The sequence below is a fragment of the Mus pahari genome, chromosome 23 (assembly GCF_900095145.1).
Source record: "Mus pahari chromosome 23, PAHARI_EIJ_v1.1, whole genome shotgun sequence".
Taxonomy (NCBI): Eukaryota; Metazoa; Chordata; class Mammalia; order Rodentia; family Muridae; genus Mus; species Mus pahari.
The window spans coordinates 23,865,348-23,884,381 of record NC_034612.1 but is presented as its reverse complement, the minus strand read 5'-3'; the positions used below and the strand labels follow the sequence as shown (position 1 = coordinate 23,884,381).

The following is a 19,034-nucleotide window of genomic DNA, read 5'->3' as shown; positions in this document are numbered from 1 at the left end:
TGTAATTCCTGCTTTGACTTCCCTGAAATGATCGATCACAGCCTGGAATTGTGAGTCAGGTAAACCCTTTCCTTCCCCAACCTGCTTTTTTTTTTTTTTTTTTGTCAGTATTTTTATACCTGGTCTTTATAGAGTGAGGTTTTTGTCTCAAAACAAAACAAGCTTCAACTGCCTTTAAACCTAGAAAAAACACTCCACCATGTCTCAGAAATTCTCCTACTATTGCTGGGTACGTAGTTTGCCGAGGTGGGGTACTTGAGTTTGATTTGAACCCCAACTGCAAAGTAACAAGAACAAAAGTGAACAATACAAAACCCCAAAGAGCAGGTGAGGCTGAAGGTTGCATCGTGGGATTGCTAACATATTTATTTCACAAGGAGGGGAGATGGGGCGAGGAGATGATCAACAATAAAGATACCACCAAATGAGATACTGGATCCCACACTGGGCACCTACAGGGTTTGGCTCTGGGCAGGAGATGGCCAAGGACAGTAGTGGATTGGGGGAGGGGATAAAGGTTACCCTAGCACATAAGACCCAGCCGTGTCCTCTGGGCCCGTGATCCAGGGACATGCCCTCCCCCCCTTCTTCTAGGCGTCCTTGTCCCTAGCCACTGAGCAATGAAGCTATAAGCCCAAGACTACTGCTCGAGCACACTCACACGCTCAAGCACGCAAACGCACACCCAGCCACACACACCACTCAGGCAGGCACACACTCGCTTTCCCGCGCATGCAGACGCATCCATATATTAACTCTGATTTATAAGTGCACCCTAACCAGAGGGCAATTGGAAAGAAGCAATCACTCTTAAAAGAGGAAATGGCCGCTTCTGTCCCCCATCAGCCAGCAAAGCATGGGGTGAAACGGGCTGAGCAGTGAGCGTCACAGAGGACCCCGTGCCTGTCACTAGGCTGACTCTTCAGCCCTTAGGTCCTGCGTGGAAGACCCTTGCTGCTCCATGAAACCAGGCACCTTGTCCTTGGCAGGCAGAGCTGCTGTACTAGCCAGGTGCCGGGAGCAACCAGCATGAGCAGCTGACTTCCAGCTCCCTCTGGACACAGGCTCAACAAGCACTGATGCTGTCCATATTTAGGACTCTGGGTGACTGGGACAGGGAACCTCGAGAACAATCCAGAGGAGTCCAGAACTCTTGTCTCAAAGTCACCTTGCGGGGGAAGGTCCGAGTGGCTGCTGCCTTGGCATACAAACAGGCCTCTGTGTCAGAGTGTCCTCAAGGAGAAATGGAGTCTTGGGGGAGCCTCACTGCTTCCTTCTCCAAGAGGGAGGAGCTAGGATGTGGCTAAAGCCCTCAATGTCCTCCATGTCTCGGAGGTCCAGGGTGAGTTACACAAGCAGCTGCAGCAAAGGATGAGAGAAAAGAGTGGGAAGAGGTGGAAAGAGGGAGAGGGAGGAGAGGGAGGGAGAAGGCAAGGGAGGGGGAGGGGGAGGGAGAGAGGAGAGAGGAGAAAGGAGAGGGACCCTGCCAGAACCCAGCTGCTGATGCTGAGGTGGGAGATGATACGGTGGAGAGATATGAGCAGCCTCACCCCTTAGTACCCAGAAGTTGTAGCCCCCGGTCCCCAGATAAGAATAAGGGGGAGATCTTCAAAGTACACAGGCAGAATGCCTGAGGGGGGCGTAACATCTTTATCCAGGGCTGCTCTGGAGGAGCCCTGAGAGGTCCACAGAGCATCCTCCAGTGCCTGCTGTCCCTCCACCATGTGGCTGCTTCTGAGGATGGCCAGGCCCTGCCCTGGGTCTGGGCTCCATGTGCCCTCCTTCCATCCATCTACTTGATAGGATTCTTGATTGCCCATCTCTGTCCTGTACAGCTTCGAAGGATTAGGTCGATGCCGGCTAGACCCCGGTTCTCCACCTCTAGGCAGCGCCCCGTGCCCTTATTCATGATGGCTCCATTCTGGGAGGAAAGAAAGGAAAGAAGCAAGGAGAGAGGCAGATAGAGAAACTTCATCACAGCTCCTGTATTTGTGGCTTCTCATGGGGGGGGGGTTGGTGGAACAAATCCCACCCACATGTTCCCACATTGGAAGGACCCAAAGCGGGTCACCCAGTTTGAATGGTGGTGACTGGGGCAGAATAGAGGTTTCCTGGGGTCAGGATGGTGATGTAGCCTGCCAAGCTTGGTGACCTGAGTGCCATTCTCTGGGACCCATATGATGGAAGAGAAGAACTAAGTCCCACAAATTATCCTCTGACTGCTACGTGTGTGTGTGTGTGTGTGTGTGTGTGTACACACGTACACGCGCATGTGCTTGCCATGTAAGCATGCAGACCTGAGTATTTGATTGCCAGCACTTATATAAAAAAGCTGGGGATGGTAATGTGCACACAGAAGGACCCCTGGTGCTCACTGGCTGGTAGCCTAGCTTGTTTGGCAAGTTCCGAACCAGTCTCAAGTTAGGAGCAGGAGCTGGGTAGCGACACGGCTCAGCTGTTAACAGCACTTGCTGGTTTTCCAGAGGTTCTAAGTTCGGTTCCCAGCTCACCCATTGCACAGCCCCCACAGTGTGTAACTGCAGCTCCAGAGTCCCTGAAGCCCTCTTGTGGCCCCTGTGAGCCCCACATTCATGTGCACACAACAAGGTAAGTAGTGCCTGAGGGTTTGCTGCTGTCCTCTACATGTATGTACATGTGCACCTGCGTGCACAGGAGTAGGTACGCATATGGACATTTCCGGGCCTATTTGAGATCTGACTTTCTCAGACCTGGAGAAGAGTGCTTGCTGTCGTGTTCAGGAATCCACAGACTTATCCTGAGCAGCCCCAACATGCCGATGGAATCAGGCAGACTACATCTCCGAAATCCTTCCTCCAACCCTCCTATTACTGAGTCCATGATCTTAGCTTAGGGCTGGGAGATCTGGCTCCCCAGTGGCCCCGTAGGGGAGTCTTGGGGGGCACCAACCATCTATCCTGTGGCCCTCTTGTAACCATGGTAGCATCTGCACTTGCTCCTCCCCCAGCCCTGTTCCCACCCCCCCACCCCCCAAGAGCTCACCTGGATGAAGTTCCAGCGCTTGTACAAGCTGCTCTTGACCTTGTCACAATCCAGGAGCTGCGGCAACCGACTCTTGGAGTTGTCCACCAGGCAGCGGGTATCGGGAAGGAGAGTGGTGGTCCCCAGAGCACCCAAGTGCAGGAAGCCTTCCTTGGTGTAGCGGGCGAGCTGTAGAGAGGCAGAGTGGCAAGAGAGGAAAGGGTGAGACCACAAGGTGCCGTGGCTCAGGTCCCTGGCTTTACCTCAGCTTTCTGTTGGTTCCACAGTTGTCTCCGAGTGTCTGATGCATAGGACCACCTGGGCCTGGACATAGATACACCATGTCACAACTCCCTTCTTCTCCTTCTCTTATTTCCCTCCTTATTCCCTCCCCCAACCTCTCTCCGCTACTTCCTCTATTCCTCCATTTCTTCCTCCTTCCCATCTTCCTACTGTCCTTCCTTCCTCATTCCTTTCCCTTTCTTTCCTTCCTTCCTTCCTTTTTCTTTCTCTCTTTTCCTTCTTCCCTCCCTTCATTCCTCGCTCCTTTCCTTCCATTCTCCTCCCAACCCCCACCCCAGTCTCCTTCCTTTAACCCCTTCCTTCCTGGTACTGGAGATTGAACCCAGGCCCTCCCACACTCGAGGCAAACACTCCACTATTGAGCTATGCTGTCTGGCCCTCTTCAGTTTTTGGCTCGGATGCAGGATCCCTCTAGCATGTCCTTGAACTCTCTCCCTAACTCAGCCAGGCCTCGAACTTACAAAAAAAAAAAAAAAAAGGTGCCTAATGAATCCAGACAAAGCCAGCAGCCACACCAGTTGTTTGTCACCAGTGAGGAGACACTGAGCCCAGTAATTAGAGGAGGAGAGATTCTCTTGGCTCACGGTTTCACAGGCTGTGGTTCAGAAGCACCTGGCTTTGCTATTTTCTGGCATGTTCTCTGTGTGGAAGGCAGCAAAGCCTTTCACCTCATGATGGCCAGGAACATCAGGAAGGAAAGAGGTAACTGGGAAGATGATCTTACAGTCACAAGTGGCCTACTCCTTCTGTGATGATTTGAATGGCAATGGCCCTTATTATAGTCTTTGGATGCTTGGCCCTTAAGGAGTGGTAACATTAGGACATGCGGCCTTGTTGGAATAAGTGTGTCACTGTGGGGGCGGGCTTTGAGGTCTGGTATATAAGGTCAAGGCCCAGTGTGGGGCACAGTCTTCTTCTGCTATCTTCAGATCAAGATGCAGAACTCTCAGCTCTGTCTCCAGCACCGTCTCTGCCTGCGCGCTGCCATGCTTCCCGCCATGATGATAATGGACTGAAGCTCTAAAACTGTAAGCCAGCCCCAACTAAGTGTTGTTCTTTGTAAGAGTTGCCTTGGTCGTGTGTCCTTTCACGGCAGTGACACACTGCCTTAGATGATATTCCAATTCAAGCTACTTCCCCACAATGTCGTCATGAACGTGCGGATCCATCAATGGATCAAACAGTTGATTGGGTCAGAGCCCTCATTGTCCAGTCACCTCTCAGCAGTTCCGTGGGTTAGAGCTGGAAGCTTTCAACATACACTCGTCTTCAGGGGACACTGCTTATCTAAGCCATGGTACTGGTCCAGATAATAGAACCGTCTGGGCAGCTAGTTATATTAGTTATATATTTAAGGTATACTTTACATTATAAGTACTATATAAGAAATAAATAATGTAATTTCCCAACCCGGCAATAATAGATTCTATCATTGCTACGCAGTACTGGCTAGTTGATACAGAGGTAGTGTGGCTTGACATCTTTGCCAAGACAGAGTCCATCACAGGAACAGCATCTCTGTAATACTGCTGCATGCTGCATAACAAAATGTATACTTATTATTGCTAATGATTGTAAGGGTCGGCTAAATGGTTTGGTGGTCTGGGTTCATACTATGGTTTAGCTATGAAATGTTCCCTATAAAGGATCCTGTGTAGAAGGGTTGGGCTCCCAGGCTATAGGTGAGGAAACTGAGGCATGGAGATATCTGGCTGGCTTGCTGGCACATAACAAGTACACAAATGTCAGGCTCCTGTGCTTCAAGCAGCTAAACAGAAGAGGTGTGTCTGTGGACTGTTAGGAAAAAATCCCCGAATCTTCCAGAGAGCCTGGGAAGTTCTGTTTAGGAATCAACCAAGAAAATAGCAGAATACAATGACCGCTTTCAATCACCGAGTTAACAGGGTCTGGAATCATCTATAACAGAAACCTCTGGACATGCCCATTAGGGTGTTTTTCTGGGAGTTAACTAATGTGAAAAGACCCACCCAAAATGTGGGTGGCACCATTCTCAGCCTGGGATTCTGGACTCATTAAAAAGGAGAGCGGGCTGAACACCAGCTCTCATTTCTCTCTGCTTCTTGGCCTCGGAGTCCACATAACCAGCTGCCATTATACCACGGAACCTTTGCCGCCATGACTCTACCTAAGGCCGTGAGCCCCAGCAAGCCCTTCCCTCCTTGAGCTTTGTTGTGGGGTGATTTTTGTCACAGCATGGGCAAAGGAACCACTACATGAGGAGACTGCTCAGAAACAGGAGTGACTCCTCCGGTGATAAGATTTTTCTCGAGGGTTTCTCGTCTCTTGGCGAAAGCTACTCAGAAACCCTTGGCCCTGGTCTCCCAAAGGGAGCCTTCCTGCTCCCCTTGAAGAAGTGATAGTGAGCTTATTAAGTGTCCTTGAGAGAGATGCCATGAATGTGTGCTCCATACGCAAATTAGTTCCAAATCAGAGTAATTGTTTGAGGTAAAATGGTAAGAAACCCAGAAGCCCCCCCCTTCCCCTCCCTAAACAACGCTGCCTCGAGTGTGATTCAATTCACCCAAATGCAAATTGATGAATGACAGCAGGCTGCTTTTATGTTCCAGGGAAAGATATACACAGCTGCTTATTGAAATTATGAATCAATCTATTATCCAGCAGGCAAATGAGCGGTGCTAAGAACATTAATTAACTGAGCATATCTGTGACCCAGATGTTTAAAGAGCAGAGCTTAATGCTGCTTGGAGTTAGAGGTTCCGTTCTGAGGCCTCTTGGGGCATGAAAACCATGAAGCCCTCCATGCTAAAACCAGCAAAAATCAGATACCAGTCCAAGCTGTGTTGGCACCAGAGTGTGGGCAGGTAAGGAGGGGTAGTGTTCTACTTTTCTTTCCGTTGCTGTGATTTTAGAACCAGACCAAAAGCAACTTAGGGGAAGACAGAGGTTATTTCATCCTACACTCCAGAGCACAGTCCATCAGGACAGGAAAGTCAGGGAGGGACACAAGCAAGAACTTGAAGGAGAAACCACGGAGAAGTGCTGCTTATTGGATTGCTCAGAGGTTCATGCTCAACTAACTTCCTCATGCAGCCCAGGGCCATCTGCCTAGGGAATGGTGTTGCCCACAGTAGGCTTGGCTCTTCTACATTCATTAACACTCCCCCCCAGACATATCCACCAACCAGTGTAATATGGGCTATTTCTCAGTTGAGACTCCATTCTCAGGTGACCCTAGGCTGTGTCAAGTTGACAACTGTCTTAGGGTTTTATTGCTGTGAAGAGACACAACGACCAGCGCAACTCTTACAAAGGAAAATGTTTAAGTGGGGCTGGCTTACAATATTGTCATGGTGGGAAGCATGGAGGCACGCGGGCAGACATGGTGCTAGATAGAGAAGGACCTGAGAGTTCTACATCTTGGTCTGCAGGCAGCAGCAGGAGACTGTATACAACCCTAGGCCTAGCTTGAGCATAGGGGACTTCAAAGCCCACCTCCACCACGGTGACACACTTTCTCCAACAAGGCCATACCTCTCAATAGTACCACTCCCCATGAGCCAAGCCTTCAGACACATGAGTCTGTGGGGGCCACTCCTCTTCAAACCACCACAGTAGCTAAGTAGGACAGATGAGCTCTTCGTGGGATTTTCACATCTATATAACGAAATTCTGCTGGGTTCATGGGCTGGTGGTACCCAGATTCTTTCGTGAAGGTCTCTGTCCTCTGAAGGATGATGCATGCTGTGGCTTGAGTGAAATGATTCTCACAGGCTCACATTTTTACCTTTTCGGTCTCCCATTGGTGACACCATTTTTGGAGGCTATCAACCTTTAGGAGGTAGGACATTGTGAGAGGAAGCAAGTAGGGAAGGGTCTCAAGCAGGCCCAAGCATAGCACACATGACTCTGGAAAGCATTCTCCTTGCTAAAAACCATTAGATTGTGTGTGTGTGTGTGTGTGTGTGTGTGTGGTGTGTATACACTGTTGCTGTCTTGTGTGTGTGTACGTACAGTGTTGCTGTCTATAGATAAGATACCTCTGAAGAGGGCCTCAGATCCCCTTATAGATGGTTGTGAGCCACCGTGTGGTGGCTGGGAATTGAACTCGGGACCTCTGAAAGAACAATCAGTGCTCTTAACCTCTGAGCCATCTCTCCGGCTCCCTAGATTATACTTTTAAAGTTCACCACTAGAGTCTATTCCCTTATTTGGCTACTTCCTCCTCCTGAGGCTGACCACCAAGGCCCAACTTTCAAAGTATTAACGTCCAGCAATCAAAAGCTCCCTTTTGGCTACTCTAATTAACCTGTCCAATCTAAGTTAAGTCCCTCACCCTAACACGGAGGTTCCCCATTTACTTTTATAAACTGCCATTTGCCTAAGGAGCAAGTCTGTCTCCTCTCTATCCAGAGGCAGTCTTTTGTCCCTCCCGGCAAATACCCTGTTCACTTCTCCATTGCCCCCTCTCTCTTCTCCCTCATCGTCTATCTCCTGTCTTAGTTTCTTATTCCCTACCCTTTGTCCCTCTGGGACAAATACATCTCCTTGGTGTTGAAAACTTAGTCTTGGGGTATCTTGTGCTGATACTGTCCCTTTCAAGTAGGTCAGTGGGGGACATCTTTGCAGCTCTGCTCTCTCTGGCTGTTTCCTATCTCATGCTTGGTCAGAACCAGTCATGAAGTGGGCAGCCTTCACACATGCCCTCTGCCAGGAGGTCTTCTCTATGCTTGTCCCACAATGGTAGCCCAGGGCCCTCTGAAACCCTGAGTCAGAACAGATCCTCTTCTATTAAGGTGTTAATGTCTATTAAGGTATGTCTGTGACAGAGGTGAAGAAAGTAACTGATGCCATCAAACCAACAGGTCTCATGCCCACTCTTCTGCTGCAAGGCAGGAGAGTAGCGAGCCCAGGGCCTGCTCTCACACAACATTCTCCCATTTTGGTCTGGATCTGGGTCTGGAGAGATCTTGGTGAAGTCTGCCAACTGTGACTTCTTCTCCACGTTCCTCATGTTCTGGTCTCCTGCCTCCAAGGCATTGGTCCAGGTATCCCCTTGCTCTGACAGGGTACTCATCTGCCCACCTCCAGAGTGTTCTGGCTTCAACTTTCCAAGTCCCACCTTCTGTGTGAATCAGTCTCTTCCCTCCTGGCTTCTCTAATTGTCCCAGGAACATGTGTGTGTGTGTGTGTGTGTGTGTGTGTGTGTGTGTGTGTGCCTGTGTGTGTGTATGTTGTGCAACAATTTCCTCCAAATTGAAAACATTCTTTCCCTCAAGGAGAGCCTCTTTAAGATGCAGGAAGTAAGCAAAACCAAAAGTCCCAGGAAGTTCCTGAAACTTAATAAGATTTCCTAACGAGTGGTGGAATCATATGAGGAGTGACAGATGATGGAGAAAGAGGACTCTGACCAGCTGAGCTGCCTGTAAGTTGTGCAGGGAGATTTCGTGCATCATTACAGAAGCAGCTGCGTGTGCATCAACCTTGCTCTTGCAAGTATCCACGCATCTGCAATTGTCAGTAACCCTCAAAGCCTCATTGCTTCACTGAGCCAAGCTTGGGTGCAAATGTTTCTTCGATCTGCTGTCAGAGCCTTATCTGGAGTGAGTATAGAGTCTGCTCATATCTCCCCGGTAGGACACAAGCCATAGAGCTTTCACTTTTTATCCGGTGCATACCTCCTGTTGGAACTGCTCATTTGCAGTCCTATGGTACTTCTGTGTGTGACTCCCTCAGTAACTGCCAAGTTGTCTTCCAAAGCAACTTGAGGTAACAAACTGGCATACAAAGTTCCTGAATTCTGGCCAGACTTTGTGATTGCCTGCTCTGAGTTTCATTTCGGCCATCCTAGAGAGCGAGAATTGGCCATTGTGGTTTTGATAAGCATTTCTCTGATAATGGTGTTTAAAGAACATACTGAAGAATGTTTTCTTCTTTAGGGACACACTCACTTAGGACCTTTGTTTTAAAAAGTGAGTCAGTCTCTCTCTCTCTCTCTCTCTCTCTCTCTCTCTCTCTCTCTCTCTCTGTGTGTGTGTGTGTGTGTGTGTGTGTGTGTGCGCGCGCGCGCACACACACACACACTCTTGAATGTATGCACGTGGCAATAAAGGTCAGAGGACAACTTGCAGGAGTAAGTTCTTTTTTACCATACCAAATGTGAGAACTGGGATTGAACACAATTAAGCTGACTTGATAGCAAGCACCTTTACTCACTGAACCATTTTGCAGGCCTGCCTCCCTCTCCTCCCTCTCCCTCTCCCTCTCCCTTTCTCTCCCTCCCTCTCTCCCTTCCTCCCTTCCATTTTTCTTGGTTTCTCACCCCCTCTCCCTTTTGTCTGTGAGATGTGAAAAAATTCTTTACACATCCGGACACTGGACCCTTCTCAGATGGTGGCCCTACACTTTGCTCTATCCTGCAAGTGTTTCATGGCGTTGACAGTGTCCTTTGAAGCACAAAGCACCTTTAATTTTGATAATGATCTGGTTTTTCTCTTTGTTTGTTGGCACTTTTGATGTACCTGAGAAACCATCATCACCAGCGCCAAGGTCAGGAACCCCCCACCCCCTCCCTGTGTTTTCTGACTTTCATGGTTTTTGCTCTTATATTTAGTTGGGTCTTTGATCCATTTTGAGCTCTTTTTCTAGACGATCTAAGGGACGTGTACGAATCCACCCTTTTTTCATGTAGGTATCTAGTTGTCCCAGCATCATTTGTTGAAAAGACTCTCATGTCACCCTTGGCAGAAATCAGCTGGCTGTGAATGTGACAAATTATTTAGGGGCTTTCAATGCTATTCCACTGATCTCTGGGTCCTTTCCTTCCATTATTATATCGTACAGCCCCCCTCTCTTCCCTCCCCCCCCCTCTCTCTCTCTCTCTCTCTCTCTCTCTCTCTCTGTATGTGTAAATGTTTTGCATGTGTAGAGTGGGCTTGCAAGTATCCGCCCGCATGTGAAGAGCTGATGTCACTACTAGGACTCTTTCTTGATTGCAGTTCATCTTAATCACTGAGGCAGGGTCTGTCAGTCAAAGTTAGATGTAGCTCGTCTTGATAGCTTGCCCGCCTTAATGACACCCGAGGCTGGAATTACAGACGTGTCACCGTGCCCATATGGCATGTATGTGGGGATCAGAACTCTGGACCTCACATTTGCACAGCGAGCTCTTTAACTCTCTGACCCACCCCCGTGCCCCACACAGAGTGGGATTACTGTAGCTGTGGAATGGATTTTAGAACTGGAGTGTGCGTTTTCAGTTTAATTCTTGGCAGTCAACATTCTTTGGCGTATGCTGCATTTCCTGTGTATTCAAATCAATTCTAGAAAGAAAATACACACACATAAATATGTATATCTAATATATATGGTAGAATTCTGACAGTATTGCACTGTGCCAGTGTACTGGGCACTAGCCAGGGGAGTGTTCAGTCTATTCCATGCCCACCAGATCCCCCCGTTCCCAGTCTGGGATGCCTTTCTATGATGTTTTATACTTTTCAATGGACAGGTAATGTATGCCTTTGGTTGAATTTATTCTCAAGTATTTTGACTTTCTTGATGCTGTCACAGATAGTATTGTTCTTGTCATATATTTATTTAACATTGTATTTAATTTTGTGTGTGTGTCAGGGGGAGCAAGAATAGAAGTCAGAGGTTAACTTGAGGGAATCAGTTCCCACTTTGTGGGTCCTGTAAACTAACCTAGGTTTTCAGGTTTGGTTTAATCACCTTTCCCTGCTGAGCCATCTTGGTAATATATTCCCCCCTCTCTCCCTCCCTCCTTCCCTCCCTCTCTCTCTCTCTTTCTCTCAGCATCCCTCTGTCTAAATCTTTATCATTTGTGCAGAGTTGTCATTTAGACACTTCTCTGACCAAAGTCAGCCACCCGAGATTTCATGGTCGCACTAAACTGTGGGCTCTGTGTGCTTTCTTAGTGACTGCTTTCTGGAGGCCAGGTGCTAGCTGACCACACCCAAGGCATCCTCACATCCCACAAGTGCTCGGGGGGGGGGGGTCTCCATCAGCTTCAGAGTCATCTTCTGAGACTCTTTGCACAGCATCTCTCCCGTAACCACGGTACACACCACCATCCCTCAGTCTCCTGCCCCTGGCCTGGGCCCTGGATGCCTTTATCTCCATTTGCTTTAGATGGTCTCTGCTAACTCACTGAAATCTGCCTCTACACACCTCTACTCAGTCCCTCTGGTCTCTGCTTCCCCTTCTTCATTTGGCAGACACTGTAAGCAATTCTCTCTCCCTTTCTACGCTCGTTCATTTTTCTAGTCAAGCCACAAACATAAACTAGATATGGTCTGTGTGTGTATGTGTTCATGTGGGTGCACTTTTGTGTATAGGTGCGCATGCGTGTGTGGGTACGCAGGCGTGTGGGCGTGTATGTATGCGTGTGTGTGTGTGTGTGTGTGTGTGTGTGTGTGTGTGTAGGCCAGATGCCAACTGGGTGTCATTCTTGAGGGGCCTTGCACCTTACATTTTGAGATTGGATTCTCAGTTTCCCAGAACTCATTAAAGAGGCAAGGTTGACTGGCCAAGGAGCCCTAGGGAATCTCCCTGTCTCCACCTTGACAGTGCTGAAATCAGAGCTGAACCACCAAACGTGTCTTTTTGCACGTGTTCTGGGCCCTCATCCTTGCCTGCTAAGCACTTATTGACCACAGCATCTCCCCAGCCCTGGTGGTTTTTTTAGGCTAACAGCATCTCACCCGTTCTTGAAAGCCACGAAGATCAAGAAAAGTGTATTACAAAGAGCCAGTGGTGGCTAAATACCTTTAAATGGGGTAGGGTCACTCTAGATTTGCCTGCTGGGTCCAAGAGAAGAAATGAACCCTATTATCTACAACCCAAGTGCATGAGGAAACATAAAACCTCTGCCCACCAAATACCATTAATTCTCATTTAGAAGAGAAAAGCATTTTCTAGTTGAGATGATCTAAGAGAGACTCATGACTATTAACCCAGATTTAACAGCCTTGAGGGAGAATTGAAATATTCAGGTTACAGCCAGATAAACAAAAACCTGACAATAATTGCGAAATGACTCTGGGACGCATTGAAAAATCCATTAAATCGCCAGTAAAAACATGGCTCGCAAAGCCTTTACCATTAAGGGGCTCTCTCATCACTTTAAAATCAGGCACCGTCAGCATGGAAAGCCAGGCTCAGTGAAGAATGGAGTTTGTGTACCTTCTGTTCAGGAGACGGGTGTGTGTGTGTGTGTGTGTGTGTGTGTGTGTGTGTGTGTTTTGTTGATTCCAGCCTGCTTCTTCTGTTGATGTCTTAGCTTCATGCTCAACAGAGACACATAAGAATGGCTTTTTGTGATTGTGACTCCTCTGAATATAGAAAAGTTTTTCTCCTGCCCCGTTCTTTTCCTGAACACCTATCTTATATTTAACCTATGTGCATGTCTACAGGCATCTGAGTGTAGTGCCCACAGAGGCCAGAGTAAGATGTTGGATTCCCCTGGAGCTGGAGTTGTAAGCAGTTGTGTACTCCCTGACATGGGCACTAGGGACTGGGTTTGGGTTCCCTGTGAGAGCAGCAAGGACACTCTTGACCACTGAGACATCCCTCCAGCCTGTCCTGAGATGTTCTGTGCATGTAGGGAACCTGTAGAGAGAATCTCTTATGCACTGTGTGGAAGCATCACCTTTCAATAAAAGAACCTATGGCCAATGAAACTGAGGCAAGATTAGAAGGTGGGATGTACAGGAGGCGGGGGGAGGGGGACTCTGGGATAGTCAGGTGCAGGGGAGATTCACCCCTAATGCTGATGGAGACAAGCTCATGAACCAGAGGAAAGGTAACTAGCCACATGACAAAACTTAGATTAGTTTAATTGGGATAATGGAGTTACGAGCTACCAGAAATGAGTCAAAGCTATTGGCCCAGGCACTTATTCATATATAAGAAGTCTCAGTTGTTATTTCAGGAAACAAAGATGCTGGGTAGAAAAGCCCCATGGTGGGGCTGGTGAGATGGCTCAGAGGGTAAGAGCACCCAACTGCTCTTCCAAAGGTCCAGAGTTCAAATCCCAGCAACCACATGATGGCTCATAACCATCCGTAACAAGATCTGACGCCCTCTTCTGGAGTGTCTGTAGACAGCTATAGTGTACTTACATATAATAAATAAATAAAATCTTAAAAAAAAAAAAAAAAAGAAAAGCCCCATGGTTACAGGAAGCCTGCCAGATGAAGGAAGTGGCAGGCTACCAGTGCACAGGAACCTTCTATACTGACCACCATTTACATACGGGATTAGCATAAAAACAATAGGGTTGACCACTGGAGAACCAGGACCTTGTTTCTGTTTGACCAGACCTTTTCATTTTAACGTATCTTAAATTTTTATTTTATTATCTTGATAGATGTTAGTGTCCCTAGTCTGCTCCTAAGAGTTTCCTTTCTTCTTCATCTCTCCTTCTACTTCTTCATCTCTACTGAGTGTCTCTGGCTTTCATTTTTCATGTGTATGGGCGTATGCGTATTTATGTGTGTGTGGGCGCATTGGTTGTACACACGTATGTAGAGGCCAGAGATTAACACTGGGAGTCACCCTCAGTTGCTCTCCACTTCATTTACAAAGCAGGGTCACTGACTTGAACCCAGAGCTGACTGATTTGGTTAGTTGAGCGAGTCACCTTTGTCCTCAGGGATCTCTGTCGCTGTGTCCAGAGTGCCGGGATTACAGGTGGCTGCTACCCTCCTTTCTTTGGCTTCCTCTAGAGGGAACCCATTGGCGCCAATGAGCAGCATTTTAGGACCCTCCCTGGCTTACTGTGAACTCAGATCCTTTTGATTGCAAATGAGCTAAGTCTTTGAAAATTATCCTTGCACCTATATGGGCTTGGTGACACTGGCGGGGTGGGGGGTGGGGGGTGTCCTAGGCCATAATGAGTGATTTCAAGGCTATAGCCTGGGCAATGTGGTGAAGCCTTAGGTCAAAAGAAAAGGTAAACTGAAGATTGGAATTGGGGACTGGAAGTCGGTAGGGAAGAGATGGTGAGCTATAGTCAAGAAAAGAGCACGGGTCTTGAGAAACCCAGACTGTCTGCAAGCCCCAAGCGTATGCCTTGCCTTTCACCGGGGTCTCTGTGAAAGATGGATAAGAGATTCTCTCTGAGGCACGTGGACCCAGGAGTCAGAGCTCCCAGAGTAAGGAACAGCAGTCAAAGGAGCTCTTAATGGCTATGTTGTAGCCAGGCAGGTGGAGGACTTTTAACATAGTGCGTAAAGGAGGCTGGAGCCATGGCTCAGCGGGTAAGAGCATTAGCTGGTCTTCCGAAGCCTTCAGTTCAGTTCCCAGCACCCTCGTGGTGGCTCACAACCATGTGTAATGGGATCCGATGCCCTCTCCTGTCCTGCAGGCCTGAGGCAGAGCACTTCTATGCATAAAATACATAGATACGTATTTTTTTTTTTTTTAAATATCGCATACGAGAGCCAACTGGATTGCTCCGTGGGTGGGAGCCCTGGCTGCCAAGTCAGGTGATCTGGGTTTGCTCCCCAAGACTCATGTGATGTTTCCTCTCTGCTGCTGTGATAGAAGCAGACAACCCCCCCGACACACACTGGCACAGCTGAAAGCCACTCTCCCCACTGCCACACCTTCCAGGCCTCCAGGACCCGGTACCCTGAACATACTTTCCTACTTTGAGTTTCTTCTGTTTGCCATTCAGTCACAGTAACCAAAAGGGGAGCTAATATTTGAGCACAGGGGTTCAAGGGCAGCCTGGGCAACATAGTGACCCTGTTTTAAAAACAAAAATGTTACGTTTTATATATATTGTAAAATACGCTTTTCGGAACTGGGGAGGTGGCTCCATTGGTAAATTCCTGGCTTGGAATTCTGATTCCCAGAAGCCATGTACAAAAGCCAGGCATGGAGGTACACACTAGTAACCTCAGAGCTGGGAGGCAGGGTTGGGTGGATCCCTGGGGCTCACTGTCCAGTCACCCTAGCCTACTTAGGGTGTCCCAGGCCAGTGAGTACCCCTAGTCCCCAAAACACAGGACAGACAACACTTGAGGTTGATCCCTGGCCTCTACCTGCATCCACACACATGTCCACACACCCTCCACTCGTAAGTGTTCCCTTTACACACAGGACTACAAACACCACACACACACACACACACACACACACACACACACACACTAAATTTTATTTGAAAAAATTTCAAAGTGCAATTATATAAAAACAGAGATGACATTATCCACCTTTAAAAATGAAGCTAAAGCTGACAGAGACACACAGATACTTACAGCCAACCACTGGGCTGAACCCCATGGTTGAATTAGGGGAAGGCTTAAAGAAGCTGAAGGGAAGGATGACCCCATAGGAAGACCAGAAGTCTCAACTAACCCAGACCCCAGGGAGCTCCTAGAGACCTACAAAGAGCATACACAGGCTGAGAGCATGGAGAAGTGGCCTTCCAAGCACATGACCCCTATGCACATATGGAGCAGAAGACTGACTGGTCTGGCCTCAGTGGGAGAAGATGCCCCAAGGAAGAGGGATGCCTGGGGGGGGGTTATCCTCTTGGAGACAAGGAAGAGAAGGAATAGGATGAGGAACTGTGGGAGGGGAAAAAGGGGTGTGCAGCAGCTGGAATGTAAAATAATAATAATAATAATAATAATAATAATAATAATAATAATAATAGAATAGGGCTGGGGATATGGTTCAGTGCTTGCTCTTGTAGAGGACCTGAGGATCTGAGCTTGCTTCCCAGAACTCATGTCAGGTGGCTCACAACGGTCAGTCTGCTTCAGGGGATCTGACGCCCTCTTCTGGCCTCCAAAGGCATCTGCACTTGCATGCATAGACCCACATGCATATACATAATGAAAATTAAAATAAATCTTTAAAAATGAAGCAACCACAAAGTGGTCACGTCCTAGGTCAAAGGGACATCTACCAAATAGTAGAGGCATATCCCTAGAATCACGAGGCTAATTTCTGGTCAGAATCATCTTTCCTTGGGAACTCGCCTCATCATGCTCTCCATGGCTCTGTCTCCTCCCCTCAGTGCTCACAGGATTGCATTTGGATGGCAGCCTCCTGGCTGTCACTCACATCTGCTTTTGCCTTCCCTAAGCTAATTGCTCACTGGGCCATGTCATTTCATCGGGGTGTGAGTACCTTATTGGCACAATGCATCATAATGACAAGGCGTTTATAAGATACATCGCTTCATAGATGAAGCCATTGGAGAAGGAGTCCAAGATCAGATTACATTTAATTAGGCAGCAAAATACAATTCTCATGTGCCGTTCTGGTGATAGATTAACTGAGGGAAGGACGGGGAGTGTCTCAGAGGAGGAGGGAGAGAGAAGAATACACGCCAACAGAGAGGACGGGCAAAGGGGACAGAGGTATACCTGGCCCTGAGCATGGTGAATTTCTATCATCAACTCAGTTGGATTAAAAAATGCTTAAGGAGCTGGCAAGAGGGCTCAACTGGTGAAGGTGTTTGCTGCCAAGCCTTGGGACTTGAGTTCAATTCTTGGAATCCACATGGAAGAGAAAAGGGATCCTGTAGTTGTGCTCTTGACCCCTGTGTCTGAGCACATGTGTATACACACACACACACACACAAAACGTAAAAATCAATGAATGAATGAATAAATAAGTAAATAAATAAATAAGTGGGGGCATTGATGAGGCATACTTTTAGGTGTGTCTGTAAGTGTGTTCCCAGGAAAGTTTAACTGAGGAGGGGAATTACTACATGGATGTGGGTAGTATTAGCCCATAGGCTGGGGTCCTAGAGTGCATAAAGAGGAAAAAAGCCAGGCTTGGGCAGGTGGTTCTCTTAGCAAACGGCTTGCCGTGCAACCATGACGACTTGACTTCGATAACCAGAACCAGGTAAAAAAGTCTGTAATCCTAGTGATGATGGCAGGATGGGGATTGAAGACAGGTGGACAGATGGATTCCTGGGCTGGCCAGACAGACCAGTCTCTACTTGGTGACCCAGACTAGTTTCTTTGGTGACTCAAACCAGTTTACTTGGTGACCCAGACTAGTCTCCTTGGTGACCCAGACTAGACTGTTTGGTGACCCAGAGTCGTCTACTTGGTGATCTCCAGGCCGGCGAGAGACCTTCTCTCAATAAACATAATGACAAGTCCTTGAGGGCACCTAAAGTTTCCCTCTGTCCTCCATATGCATACACATATGCACATGTATACAGATTCCCACAGAAATAAGGGATGGAGGGATGGGAGAGGGGAGAGAGAGAGAAAGAACCAGCTGGGCACTGGTATTTCTCCTTTCCTTTCCCAAACTCACAAAGATATAAGCAAACGCTCACATTCCTGCCGCCACAACCTTCTCTACTACTTCATCTACTGCGTCATCTTCTTCCTGATGGGTGGTACCTTTGAACTGAGAGCCAAAGTTAACCCTTCTTCCCTTAAATTTTTTTTGAAGACATTTTACCACAAGGACAAGATGAGAAACTACAAACGTCGTCTGACCAGAAAGCCACCCCCACCCCGTCCCCGCCCCCACCCCGCCCCCACAGAGCAGAGCTAGACACCTCGCAAGTGGGAACTGATTGTCTTCTCTTGCATGCACAACTTGCTTTTGGGATGCCGACCTCCCTCATCAGTGGGCTGTGGTTAATGGAGGGACTCGTAATTGGCCAAAATGCTGAGAAGAATAAGTGTAGAGACATCTATATCGACCCTCCCCCCACCTTGCGCAGAAGTGGAGGAGGCAGAAAGAACCTAAGAGCCAGAGGATGGGGGTGGGAGGGGAGCTGAGAAATGCTGTCTTCTAGCCACGATGGGGAGCTCACAGCAGTTATGGTTGGCTATGTAAGGTTGAGTCAGTTTTAAAGGCCATCACGGATGGGCACGTCGCGCTGTGATGTCTTCTGTGTCGACACATTGCCGATGCAGTGGAGAATTTCAAAAGCATCCTGGTCAAGGGAGGGGTTTGAGAGGGCGGCCTGGATGCCGCAGGGCAGTGAGGGACGACTGAGGAGAGGTTTTAGGAAGTCCCTAGGGTCCCAGGGGCGGGGGTGGGGGCAGTATGACCCTTCCTCTCAGTGCAATCAGAAACTCTGGCTGGGGAAGATGGTCTGCTAGGGCTGGAAGAAACCGAAGTAAGGGGCTGGGAAGATGGCGTGTGGCTCTACTGCGCCAGCAGGAGGACTTGAGTATGAATCCCAGCACCCACATTAAAAACATTCTGGCTGTTAAGTCAAGTGGCTTGCTATGTATATACATATGTATATACACACGTATATACACACATATATGTATATGTATATATGTATCCAGGTATGATTGTGCACACTTGTAATCCCAGTGGTGGGGTGGGGATAGAAGAATCCCCAGGAGGATCCCCAGGTTTCAATATCCAGGCAGTCTAGCATACCAGTGAGATCCGGGCCAGTAACAGACCCTGTCTCAAAAATAAGGTGAACAGCATCTGAGACATGGCACCCAGAGTTAACCTATGGCAGCCATAGGTACCACACACACACACACACACACACACAAACACACACCACAAAGGATGCAAACAAAGTCAAATTCATGGTCAATTAGTCCTTCTGTTAGGTTGTCCTGTGACCGCCCTAGGGACTATGCTCAGTCCTGGCATAAGGCTGGGATCTGTGGGCTACTGCAATGACTTGAATCTGAATTGTCTCCCACACACTTGGTCCCCAGCACCCACACCAGACAGCTCACAGTCACCTATAACTTCAGGTC

The 19,034-nt window shown here is 48.2% G+C and overlaps 1 protein-coding gene across 2 annotated transcripts in view; it reads right to left on the bottom strand.

The window, feature by feature from the left end:
• Positions 1–347: 347 nt before the first annotated feature.
• Galnt17 (polypeptide N-acetylgalactosaminyltransferase 17) overlaps positions 348–19,034 on the bottom strand; it is a 445,148-nt gene continuing 426,461 nt past the window's right edge. For both annotated transcript variants that reach the window (XM_021222542.2, XM_029533788.1), the window contains 2 exons: positions 3,022–3,189; positions 348–1,921 (listed from right to left, as the gene is read on the bottom strand). In XM_021222542.2, coding sequence (XP_021078201.1) covers positions 1,793–1,921; positions 3,022–3,189 — 297 coding nt within the window. In that variant the 3' untranslated portion in view covers positions 348–1,792. The remainder of the gene's footprint in view (positions 1,922–3,021; positions 3,190–19,034) is intronic.